At 39.8% G+C, this 12534-nt stretch overlaps 1 protein-coding gene across 1 annotated transcript; it reads left to right on the forward strand.

Moving 5' to 3' along the window:
* The first annotated feature begins 3217 nt into the window (after positions 1-3217).
* On the forward strand, positions 3218-11810 carry LOC124101983 (monocarboxylate transporter 1-like). Its single transcript, XM_046458212.2, has 4 exons — positions 3218-3434; positions 4764-4907; positions 6866-7732; positions 10046-11810. Exons 1-4 carry the CDS (start codon positions 3218-3220, stop codon positions 10246-10248), a joined length of 1431 nt encoding a protein of 476 aa, XP_046314168.1. The 3' UTR covers positions 10249-11810.
* Positions 11811-12534: the final 724 nt, after the last annotated feature.

Below are 12534 nucleotides of genomic sequence, written 5' to 3' on the forward strand. Positions count from 1 at the left end.
ACTTTAAGCCAAAATTAATCTGAAGGGACAAAGAAGGACATTTCATACTGCTTAAGGGAATTTTATATCAGCAAGACATAACAATTGTAAACATTTATGCCCCAAACAATGGAGCATCTACGTATATCAAATAAACCCTTCTCAATTTTAAGAATCAAATAGACCACAACATAATAGTACTGGGTACCTTTAACATGCTTCTGTCACCACTGGATAGATCCTCCAAACAAAAACTAAATTCAGAAGCTATAGAAGTAAAAAATACAATTGATAATTTAGACTTAACAGACCTATGTAGAATATTTCATCCATCAATGACTGAATACACTTTCTTCTCAGCAGCACACGGATCCTTCTCTAACATAGACCATGTTATGTAAGCTATCACATATGTTGGCCTACAATTGTAATATTACCTAATATATTTTTAGAATCTGTAGGGTTATTTTGTCAGCTCCCTTTCCATTGTTATCAATTTTTGTGTTCTTGTTTTTTTTTTTTAAACATGTATTCATTTTTTTAGGTGTAGATGGACACAACACAATGCCTTTATTTTTATGTGGTACTGAGGATCGAACCGGTGCTAGACGAGCGCTCTACCGCTGAGCCACAATCCCAGCCCCTGTGTTCTTGTTGTTTTCTTGATTAGACTTGGTGGATTTTTATCAAATTTTAGCTCATTTATTTCTTCTCTATTTCATATATTTCTGCTCATATATTTTTTCTTCCTACTACATAATTTGAAAATAATTTGATTGTTAATTTCTAGCTCCTTTCTGATACAAGTACTTTAAGTTCTAAATGTTTCTCTGAGTACTGTTACATCCCAGAGATCCTGGTATTTTAAGCTTTTATCATCCCTTACTTCAAAGCACTTTTTATTTACTTTTCTGTGCTTTCTTCCTTGCCCTCTGAGATATTTATAAGTGTGCCATTTAATTTTGAAATAGTTGACTTGTGGGAGTGGGGTTCTATATATCTTGATTGATTTCTAATGTGATAAATCATGAAGGAAACTGTGTGCATGATTTCAAATTAAAAAAAAAAAAGTAATGGAAATTGGGGGGGTGGGTGGGGCGTCGCTCTGAGTGACCAGCATTTTTCTTCCCGTGATTGGTAGAGGCTCTGTCAGTCACTTTTGGAGCTATCTGGCTACATTCACCTCTTTCTGTGGACCCTTAAGGTCAAAGGAGCTGTCACAGGACCCACCAAAGAAAAAGGTATTTCATGCAGCCCAGTTCCCCTGGAGTGACCCTGAATGTTTTTGTCGCCAGGAACTCGGCTGGAAATGTTTTTATATTGATTGTATTAGTTACCTACATGTCGAATCTGATCAAATTGCATCCTTCAAATATATGCATTATATTGTACTTCAATTTGACCTCAGTAGAGCTATGGGAATAAAAGAGAACAACTTAGAGGAGGAAAAGTTTATTTTGGGCTCACTGTTTCCCAAGATTCATTTCATGGTGAGCGTGCTCTGGGCCTGAGATGAGGCAGAACATCCCGGTGCAGGGGCACAGCAGGGGAAAATGTTCAGCTCGTGGCAGCCCCAGGAAAGAAAGACTGAGGAGCCAGGGAAAAGGTGTAGTCCCCAAAGGCACGCCCCCAGTGACCTGCATCCTCCTGCCAAGCCCACTATAGGTACCACCCAGTAGTCCATTCGAGTTATTAATCCAGCGAATGGATCACTGCTGAGATTACAGCTCTCATAATCTGATCATTTCACCTCTGAACATTCCTGCATTGCCGAGCACATGAGCTTTTCAAGGGATGATCCAGGATTCAACCATGACAATAACAGTTGGAAACTTCAACTGAAATCAGATGGTGATAGTTACGTAATTCTGTGAATCTACTAAAAATCACTGAGTTTTACACTTTGAAAGGATAAATTTTATTATATGCAAATTGTATCTATCAATAAAGCTGTTATTTAAATGGGTCAATTGTGTTTACACATCAGAAGAATATTTTTTAAAGTTACTACTTAACAGAGCTGGGGATATAGCTCACTTGGTAGACTGCTTGCTTCGCCTGCACAACAAGGCCCTGGGTTCGAAAAAAAGTTACTACTTTATTTTTTACTTAACAAAAAAAGTACCTTAGTTTAAATCTAACAAAAGTTGCACAAACCTTAAACATTTCACAATTTTACAAAACTTTTTAGAAACTTTATAAAAATTATATTCAGAAACTAATAAAGGTTTTTAATTTCTTCAACATAACTATTTCTTTTTTTTTTTTTTTAAATCTTTTACATTTTGAGACAGATCTTTCTAACTTGCCCAGGCTGACCTTGAACTTGAGATCCTCCTGCCTCAGCCTCCCAAGTCTCTGGGATAACAGGTGTGGGCCACCTTAACCAGTGAGAAGGTAATTTCTTTAAAGTGGACCGGTAAACCTGTTCCCAGACTCTCCCACCTGCTACTAATTAAAATCTTACAGTATATTTCCTTTACTAATTTTTTTTCTTCATTAGTACTGGATGACTTAACAAGAAAAGGGAAAGTCTTTGATTTAAAACTGCCAGCTTCCAAATTGATTCATTTAAACTATATTAAGCTATCATTTAGGAATCCTTCCTGTCACATAATAGAAAAAAAAATACCTAAACAGCTGGATGAGATAACTTACTGAGATAACTTTCTATTCCACATGTTGTAGATTGCTGTATGTCTAGTGTATTACAGATAACACTATTGTTCTTGACACTTTTAGACGAGCCTGTTAGTCCTAGAGAAAATAAAAACTAGGTAAATATTAGAGGATAAATTCTGGAAAGGAGAAAACATTGCAAGGGAGATATTAAATCTTTATCATTTTATAGTATGTGTTTTAAGTTTTACAAACAGATAAGTCAAATGAGTAATTTGGTTTTCTTTGGTAGTATAGAAGAGTACTGAAATTGATGATTGAAACAGGTATGATTATAAGCTTGAAGAAAAAGTACTACTACCTTTATTGAAAAAGATTTTGGTGTTTAGTTCAAATGGGGGTGAGTGTTTTAACTTAAAGTCTGTAAAACTTACGGGCAATACCATGCCTCTTAGATGGTTTTTCTACAATATTCATAAAGGACAAGTAACATCGAGAAGGATTTAGTTACTTGTAATCTAAGTGTTCTGGGCTTTGTGGGAATGCCTTGTTATTGACCTTGTTACCTACTGTTTTCCTTTCAAATCCTTCAGGTATTTGGAATTCATCTTTACGTACAATGTCAACGTCAAATGAAGGTCCAGTTGGATATACCCCCCCAGATGGAGGCTGGGGGTGGGCAGTGGTTGTTGGTGCTTTCATTTCTATCGGCTTCTCTTGTGCATTTGCCAAATCTATTTCTGTATTTTACAAAGAAATTGAAGGTCTATTTGATGCCAGCACCAGTGAAGTGTCGTGGATCTCCTCCATCATGTTTGCTGTCATGTATGGGGGCGGTGAGTACCACTGAGGCCTGCTCTTTTAACTACCAATAGGCAGGCAAAAGCTCTGTAGTGGGTGCTTTCTGTTCCTGGTGCCCTTATCAGTGAGGTATTCGAAAGGTTGTTCTTGAACCTAGGTGATTAGAATCGCATTTTTCCTTCTTTATATCAGAAGGTTATATAGCAACTATATGTTCCTCTTAGGTTAACTATGACCAAAACTGGTGTTATATAAAGGATAACGTTCTTTTTAAATGTGTTTTCTGGCTGGCCATGGTGATTACATTAAGTCTGTAATCCCAGCAACTTAGGAAACTGAGGCAGGAGAATTGCAAGTTTAAGGCCAGCCTCAGCAAGTTAGACCAAAGCAACTCAGCAATACCCTATTTCAAAATTAAAAAAAATAAAAAGGTCTGGGAATGTAGCTCAGTGGTAAAATGCCCCGGGTTCAATCCCCAATGTGAAATAAAATAATAATAATAATAATGCATTTTCTGGGCTGGGGTGCAGCTCAGTGATAGAGTGCTTGCTTAGCATGCACCAGGCCCTGGGTTTAATCTCCAGTACCACAGGGAGGGGAAAAAAGTGTTTTCTGCTTTTGCTGATATATACAAAGGCAATTGATTTTTGTATTTTCATTGTATATCCCGTAAACTTGCTCAATTCTTGTTGTTTCCATTAATTTATTGGTAGAGTCTGTCAAAATTTTTGGATATTCAAAATATCTTCCACAAATAATGATAGTTTGGTTTCTTCCTTTCCTTATCCCTATTTCCCCCTGTCTTACTGTGCTGGCTTGGACTTCCAGTATAATGCTGAAGAAAAGTAGTGATGGTAGGCATTCTTGTTTTGTAGTTCTGTTATCGTTGTTTTCTGTGAGAAACAAAACACATATTAGCTGGTGATTTGTTCCTACTGACTGTTGTCTTCATGTCTGCGCTCCAGATACCTATCTACAAATTAAGAACAGAGAAAACTTGCTACAGTTACAATGAAAATGTTCTAAACACATGAAGATCCCTACAGACTTAGAATCAGGGAACGTGCAGCCCGTTCTACCTTAGGAGAGGTGGAGTGAGGGCTTTTCTACTTGCGATGAATCCATCTAATATGTTCTAGAAACACAGAAGATGTACAATCAATGCTGCTGTTTTTTTCCACTACACAAATCAATGAACCTGCAATAATGATGGAAAGCAGCTTTTTACCCGGCTTTGTGTTTTCTCTGTTTGTTGTGGGGATGGGGGTTTTGTCTTGACGCCTATCTTGTCAGTAATGCTTCGTGTGGACGCAGAAGTGGGGGGTGGGCTTCTCTGCATTGCTAAGTTGCCTGTTCTCCCCCAGGTCCCATCAGCAGTATCCTGGTGAATAAGTACGGCAGTCGTGTAGTCATGATGGCTGGTGGCTGCTTGTCTGGCTGTGGCTTGGTTGCGGCTTCTTTCTGTAACACCGTTCAGGAGCTTTACTTGTGTATTGGAGTTATTGGAGGTGAGGTGCTCCTGGTTTATTTTCAAGCGTTAATTTTTTTTTTTTTTGGTGGACTGTTGGTAGCGATCTGCCAATTCTTTGGAGAAATAAAATGTCTTCATTAGAAAAATGACTGTTATTTTTAAGAGCTTTAGATATGTTAATTTAAGAGTGCCAGAAAAGCAAACTTTTAAAGACAGTCTAGCACTTAATTGGCATTAAGTGTTCATTTGTTAAATGAATGAGTTGAAAATTTTTTGTCCCACTTGCCTTTCTTCTTTTCCTCCCTCACTCCCTCTCTTCCTTTCTTCCATCTAAAGGAAGGTAGCAGTAAAGGACGTGGTTCCCTCAGTTATTTAAAGAGCAGTCATCAGCTATTCCCAGGCATCACAAACCCCAGACTACCCGAGACGGAATTGGCTCAAAGTGGACTGAGGGGGAACATCAGATACAAAGAGCAGATTTTCTGGTAGAGAAGCCAGGTATATTTTCAAGGAGTAAAGCGCATGACAGGAGCACTCTCCCTCCCCTCACCCCCTGCCCTTTTAAAAAAAATTTTTGGTGCTGGATTGAACCCAGAGGCATTTTACCACTGAGTTACATCTTCAGTCCTCTTTGATTTCTATTTTTTTTATTTTTATTTTGAGACAGGTCCTCCTGCCTTAGCCTCTGAGTCATTGGGATTACAAGCATTGTTTCTTAATAATTATTTTCATGAAGATATATAGGAAACTATCATAATAATACCGAGGCAGAAAGATTTCATGTTCAAAGCCAGCCTCAGCAACTTAGTGAGACCCTGTCTCCAAATAAAAAAATAAGAAGGGCTGGGCATGTGGCTCAGTAGTTAAGCATCCCTGGGTTCAATACCTGGGACCTATATACATACATATATATTTTTTTAAAGTATTTTTTTGTGCGTATATATACTGTTTATTCATTGAAAAAATATCAACAACCTAATGCTCATTAACCAGAGAATGGTGAATGAGTTATGGTACCATTCAATGGAAAAATAACATCAGCGAAAATTTTCTGAGACGTGGAAGTATGGGCATGTGCATGATATATTAAGTTAAAAAACTTGATAACAGGCTGAGGGTGTAGCTCAGTGGTAGAGCACTAGCCCGGCCAAAAAAAAAAAAGGGGGGGGGGGTTACATCTCGGTTCTATTCTTGGGCTTTCTGCTTATTTTCATTGATTTGTTCTTCTATTTTTTGATACACTGTTCTAATTAGTATAACTGTGTAACATATTCATTCTTTTACATTGGTCCCCCCAATTACTTATCTTTTTCAAATATTTATGATGTATTCATTCTCCAGGAATATTTCATGGGCATTTTACCTCATTTGAAAAATAAAATACATGGCCATTTTCATAGAAATTGCCTTCAGTTAATGAATTGATTGTGGTAGTACTGGCATTTCTGACACTGTTGTATTTTTACCATCCAAAAATATTTTCATTTACTGTCTTACTTTCTGAACTCATAATACTCATTTTTTTCCTTTTTGTTTTCAATCCCCTGTTCCTCAAGAAAGCTAAGATTATGAAGCTAAATACAGATCCTACATTTATTTTTTTAATATTTATTTTTTAGTTGTAGGTGTATATAGTACCTTTATTTTATTTTTATGTGGTGCTGAGGATCGAACCCCGTGCCTCAGGCGTGCTAGGAGAATGCTCTACCACTGAGCCCCAGCCCCAGCCCCAGGATTTTTTATTATTCTTTTGGTTGCTAGAATAAAAATAATAATAATTTTAATGTTATAACTCTGGTATTTGCTACATAAAGACACTTAGGTCTATATTTATTTGACAACAGTGGACCTCATGATCTATTAATTATAATAGCCTCTCTCATAATGATGGCAATTTTGTCATTTTCGTTCAATTTCTTTGTCTAGTTAATTAATAACAAGTGTTTCTGACGTTAATTAAAGTATGTAATACTGTCATTTTTCCCCTCCCTCCAGGTCTTGGATTTGCTTTCAACTTGAATCCAGCTCTGACCATGATTGGCACGTATTTCTATAAGAAGCGACCCTTGGCCAACGGACTGACCATGGCGGGCAGCCCTGTGCTCCTCGCAGTCCTGGCCTCCCTCAATCAGACTCTCTTTGATAGCTTTGGTTGTAAAGGAAGCTTCCTAATTCTTGGGGGCCTCCTACTAAACTGCTGTGTGGCTGGAGCCCTGATGCGACCCATAGGACCCAAACCAACACAGGCAGAGACAGTTAAGTGTACAGAATCCCTTCCGGAAGCTGGAAAATCTAATGCAAACAAAGTTGCAGGTGATGCCAATGGAAAATGTAATGGTGGGAACGACAAAGAGGAGAAAAGATCCGTCTTCCCAGTAGTTAACCAATTCCTGAGCTTGTCCCTCTTTACCCACAGAGGCTTCGTTCTGTACCTCTTTGGAAACGTGATAATGGTCTTTGGACTGGCTGCCCCATTAGTCTTTCTTAGTAGTTACGCAAAGAGTCAGCACTATGCTAGTGAGAAGCCTGCCTTCCTTCTCTCCATTTTGTCTTTGGTCGATATTATAGCCAGACCTTCCATGGGACTGATAGCCAACACCAAGTGGATAAGACCACGAATCCAGTATTTCTTTGCTGCTGCGATTTTGGCAAATGGAGTGTGTCATATGGTACTGCCTTTTTCTACCAGCTACGTTGGGTTCTGTGTCTATGCAGGATGCTTAGGATTTGCCTTTGGGTGGCTCAGCTCTGTATTGTTTGAAACACTGATGGACCTCGTTGGACCGCAGAAGTTCTCCAGTGCCATGGGATTGGTGACCATTGTGGAATGCTGTCCTGTCCTCCTGGGGCCACCACTGTTAGGTACAGTATGTTTCCCTACCTCTATGATCCCGCTATCATAAAACAAGATTGGGACCATGATAGAAAGCAGAGATTAGGGGCTGGGATTGTGGCTCAGCACCACATAAAAATAAAGGTGTTGAGTTGTGTCCATCTACACCTAAAAAAAAAAATATTTTTTAAAAAGCAGAGATTAGTGAGCTGTTTGGTAGCACAGAGCAAGCCTTTCTCACTTCTGTACCCTGAGTGCTGGCACATTACTTGACACAGGTGATGCTCAAATACTTACCGAATCAAAGTAAATTGAACCATCAAGCTGAAAGGAGAATTAAAAAAAAAAAAAACTATTATAAACTTCAGTATTTTTAAAAGTATTTCTGGTCACAAAATGAACACGCTTATTGTAGAAAAATGTGTAATGTACCTTTCCACCCTTAAAATATACTAATAGCGTTTTCATTTTAATCATGACATTTATCTCAGTGCTGCTATTCAAAATAATAATAATAGGTATCAGGTGAGGGTTCACAGTGTACCAGACTGTTTTCGTCACTTTATATGCCCTGTCATATTTCACAAGTCTATGAGGTAGAACTGTTACTGTCCCACTTTATAAGTGAAGAAATATAGGCTTCTAAAAATGAAATAAGCTGTCTGAGATCTTGCATTCAGCAAAGGGCTACAAAACTTAATAGATTATTCCATAAGAAGAGCAAATTCTTTACATTTAGAAATTATTACTTAATACTAAATACAAGAATAATTTGGCTCTCCTCTGGACTGATTTATGCTTTTGAGATTATGCATGAAGGAGAAAGGAGGGATCCCCACACAGAGGCCAACTGCTGACTTCAAAACTTCCCCTCGGTTACTTTTCTCTCTACTCAGTGAGCTTCACGAATCCTATCAGTTTTTACCTCCAAAACCTCCCTAATCTGCCCATTTTTCTCCGTCACTACTACCTAAACACCTGTTTCCTGTTCTGGCTGACCCTAATGGTGACCTCGTAACTGGTCCTCCTGTACCTGCGCCAGCTGTCCTGAAGTCTCTTACACCTCTTCCGCTCTTAGGGTGAGGATAAAATTTCCTGATGTGACTTACAAGGCTCTGCCTGGCCTGACCTGGCCTGACCCGTCTCTCCAGCCTCATTTCTTAGCACCAGCTCTTTGCTCTCTGCTCCAGTAGCCCAGCCCTTCTTCCCGGCTCACATGCCATGCTTCTTTCTTCCTACCCCCGTGCCTTTGCACTTGCTGTTCCGCCTGGATCCTCTCCTTACCCCCGACTCCTGAGGATCTCTGTCCTCCTGCCAATCTCAGCTCAGTGGACTCAAGGGAGGAAGACTTCCTCTCCCTACCTGCCAGTTCCAGTCCTCCATTTTCTACTTCCAAAACCCTCCCTGTAGCGCTTGTCACGTTTGTGTGATTATCTGAACAACATCTCTTCTCCATTCAGCTGTGGGTGGTAAGGCCCTTGCTCACCCTCATCTGCAGCGCTGAGTGAAGCCAGTGTCTGGGCAGTGATGGAGGCTCAGTGGCAGTTGCTGAATGAGTGATGCCCTGAGTTAGGAAGCCATATGGGGGTCACATTTGAATTGGTTCTATTAAGTGCAGAGTAGGGCTTTCCGGAGTTTATTTCTACAGATACTGATAAACTGTAACCATAACGAGAGGTTTAGAAACGCCAAGTTCAATGGATCTCTTTACTACCAGACTTGACAGAGCCTTAAAGATAAAAGGAAGTGATACACCACCCTGATTTTTTGACCTTTGAAACATTGGGCTCCCCCGTTGCACAGTAGTTACAGGTATAGACCCAGGAGTCAGAAATCCCAGGTTAAAGGCAAACGGTTTCATTTACTAGCTTTGTGACCTTGGACAGGTTACCTATGTCTCTGTACTTCAGTTGTCCTATACAATGAGGATGACCGTTGAATGTGCCTGTCGTGGTCTTTGGAAACGCTGCTAGAGAAAGAGCACTGGCCTCTGGTAACTGGAATAGCTGTGAGTCCCAGACCTCTTCTGAGCAACACTTTTTACATTACGTACTGAGGGGATTGATTGTAGGTAACCTCCAATTCGAATCTGCCAAGAACTGATGATTTTCCAAGTTTCTGAAAATAACAGAGTATGCAAGGGCACCCAAAATCTGTGAAAAAAATGACATAAATAGAAGATAAGGTTATTTTTAGCAACTCCTTTTGATACCGATTGGGCATTTGCGGGCTTTGAAGACTGGATCAACATCTTCTTTCTGAGTGGATCCTTACACTTTGGGAAAGGGTATCCCTTTCCCAAGGGTAAGGGTACCCACATACTTTGTCTTTTACATCTTTAGGTCGTCTCAATGACATATACGGAGACTACAAATATACGTACTGGTCATGTGGTGTGATCCTGATGATTGCCAGTGTCTTTCTCTTCATTGGTATGGGCATCCATTATCGACTTGTGGCCAAAGAAGAGAAAGAAGAGAGAATCAGAAAAAGCAAGATCCAGAGGGGGAAGCCAAAGGAGTCCCTACAGAATAACATAGAGTAGAGAGGCCCTGGGGAGAAGCGTCCCGTCGGAAACCACGGATAGTCAGAGGAGCTTCTGGCCAAAGATACTGGAAAACATTCTACTGAACCATGTTCACCCAGTGATGCTTAACGTGGACAGCAGATACCTTTGTGGAAACAGCCAGGTGTTTATTGATGAAACTCTATTTCATCCTTTGCAGCAGTCCAAAATAAACATCACATCCTTTGAGGTCTGAGGATTTGCAGTCGATGGGGGAAGGAAATTGCTTTTATTTGAAGTCAGATGGATTAAGGGATACTTTACATATGGCTGAACACCTCATCATTTCTAGGGGTGTGGGGAATTGAACCCAGGGCCTTGCATATGGTAGACAAGCACATCACCAGCCCTACCATTCCATTTTTTAAGGACGCAGTTTGATGAGTTTTGACAAAAATCTTTAGTCAAATAAGTACGACCCCAGTTTAGAACATTTCAAAGACCCCCCCCCAATACTTCGCTCCTGTCTTTTGCTGTCAAACCTGCCCCTCACCCCTAATCCCTGTCAGCCATTGACCTGATTTCTGTCCCTTAAGTTTCACCTTTTCCCAAATGGAATTAATGGAATCATATAGTAGGTAGTTGTGGCATAACAGGAAATAAATGTTTGGCCTTTATCTCCAGTTGCGGGCACACAGCTCCTAAAACCCCTGGAATCCCTGGAGTGGTAAGAGTGCCTTTTGCATCTAGGGACAGGATTTGTGGCTGGGACCTGTGGAAACCTTCAGGATGGGGGCTGAGCCCCAGAAAGACCAAGGAGTGACGAGAGGGTCAGATTTCCAACTCCTTCATAAAAATCCCTAAACAACAGTCCTAGCTTGGGGGACACACTGAGGGGCCAAGAAGGTGTGCCTGGGGAGGCCCCCCATACCTGTCCAGGACATCTCTTCTGGCTGTTCCTGAGTCATATGCTTTATAATAAACCAGTAAGCAAAAGTGAAGGGTTTCCTCGAATTCCGTGAGCTGTTTCAGAAAATCATCAAGCTTGAAGAGGGGGTCATGGAAACACCTAGTTTATTACCAGCCGATCAACTACAGGGTCAGCCTTGTGAATGGTCTGAAGTGAGGGAGTCTCATGGGACTGAACCTTCAAATCTGTGGAGTCTGACTCTAATTCCTCTCACTAGTAGAATGGTAGTGCCCCATTGTGTATACATGCCACATTTTTTTTTATCCATTCACCCACTGAAGGACATCTAGGTTGGCTCCACAGTTTAGCTATTGTGAATTGTGCTGCTATAAACATTGATGTGGCTGTGTCCCTGTAGTATGCTGTTTTTAGGTCCTTTGGGTATAGTCCGAGAAGAGGAATAGCTGGGTCAAATGGTGGTTCCATTCCTAGCTTTCCAAGGAATCTCCATACTGCTTTCCAAATTGGCTGCACCAATTTGCAGTCCCACCAGCAGTGTATGAGTGTACCTTTTTTCCCACATCCTCACCAACACTTGTTGTTGTTTGTCTTCATAATGGCTGCCATTCTTACTGGGGTGAGATGGTATCTTAGAGTAGTTTTGATTTGCATTTCTCTGATTGCTAGAGATGATGGGCATTTTTTCGTATATTTGTTGATTGATTGTATATCCTAATTTGATGTGAAGATACTTTATATACAGAGTTACAAAAAAATTGTGCTGTGAATAGATAATTATGAATGTAATGCACTCTACTATTGTCATGTATGTAAGAAATAAATTAAAAACAACAACAACAACAACAAAAGAATTGTAGTGCCCCATAGTTGATGTCTGCAGAGTTGGAGCAATGATTGTTGCTGTAGAACAAACTTACAACATGGTGTCAGAAGTGTGACTGAAAACAATTCAGAGTAGCCTCCTGTGTCTCTCACACAGCATCATGTTGTGTGATTCATCTTTGTTGTTACATTTATCAGCAATCCAGTCCTTTTTATTGCTGAGTAGTGTTCCTTTGCATGGATATAATTTGTACATCTGTTCACCAGTTGATGGACATTTGAGTGATTTCCACTTTCTATCCATTTTTCTATAAACATTTAAGAGATCTATGTGTAGATATAGGCTTTTATATCCCTTGGGTAAATATTGGGATTGGGATTGCTGGGACGTATGGCAAATTTATGTTTAACTTTACAAGAAACTGAAGTGATTTTCTAAGCAGTTGGTAACGTATGGAATTCTAGATGTTCTGCATTCTTGTCAGCAGATGAATTTCTAATTCTAATTAGAAATTCTAATTCTGTTATTATTAGTACCAGTAGGTGTATAATTGTTTGTTTATATGTTTTTC

Source organism: Marmota monax, unplaced genomic scaffold, assembly GCF_021218885.2.
Source record: "Marmota monax isolate L192 unplaced genomic scaffold, Marmota_monax_Labrador192_F-V1.1 WCK01_AAM20220418_F8-fsc00087, whole genome shotgun sequence".
Lineage (NCBI taxonomy): Eukaryota > Metazoa > Chordata > Mammalia > Rodentia > Sciuridae > Marmota > Marmota monax.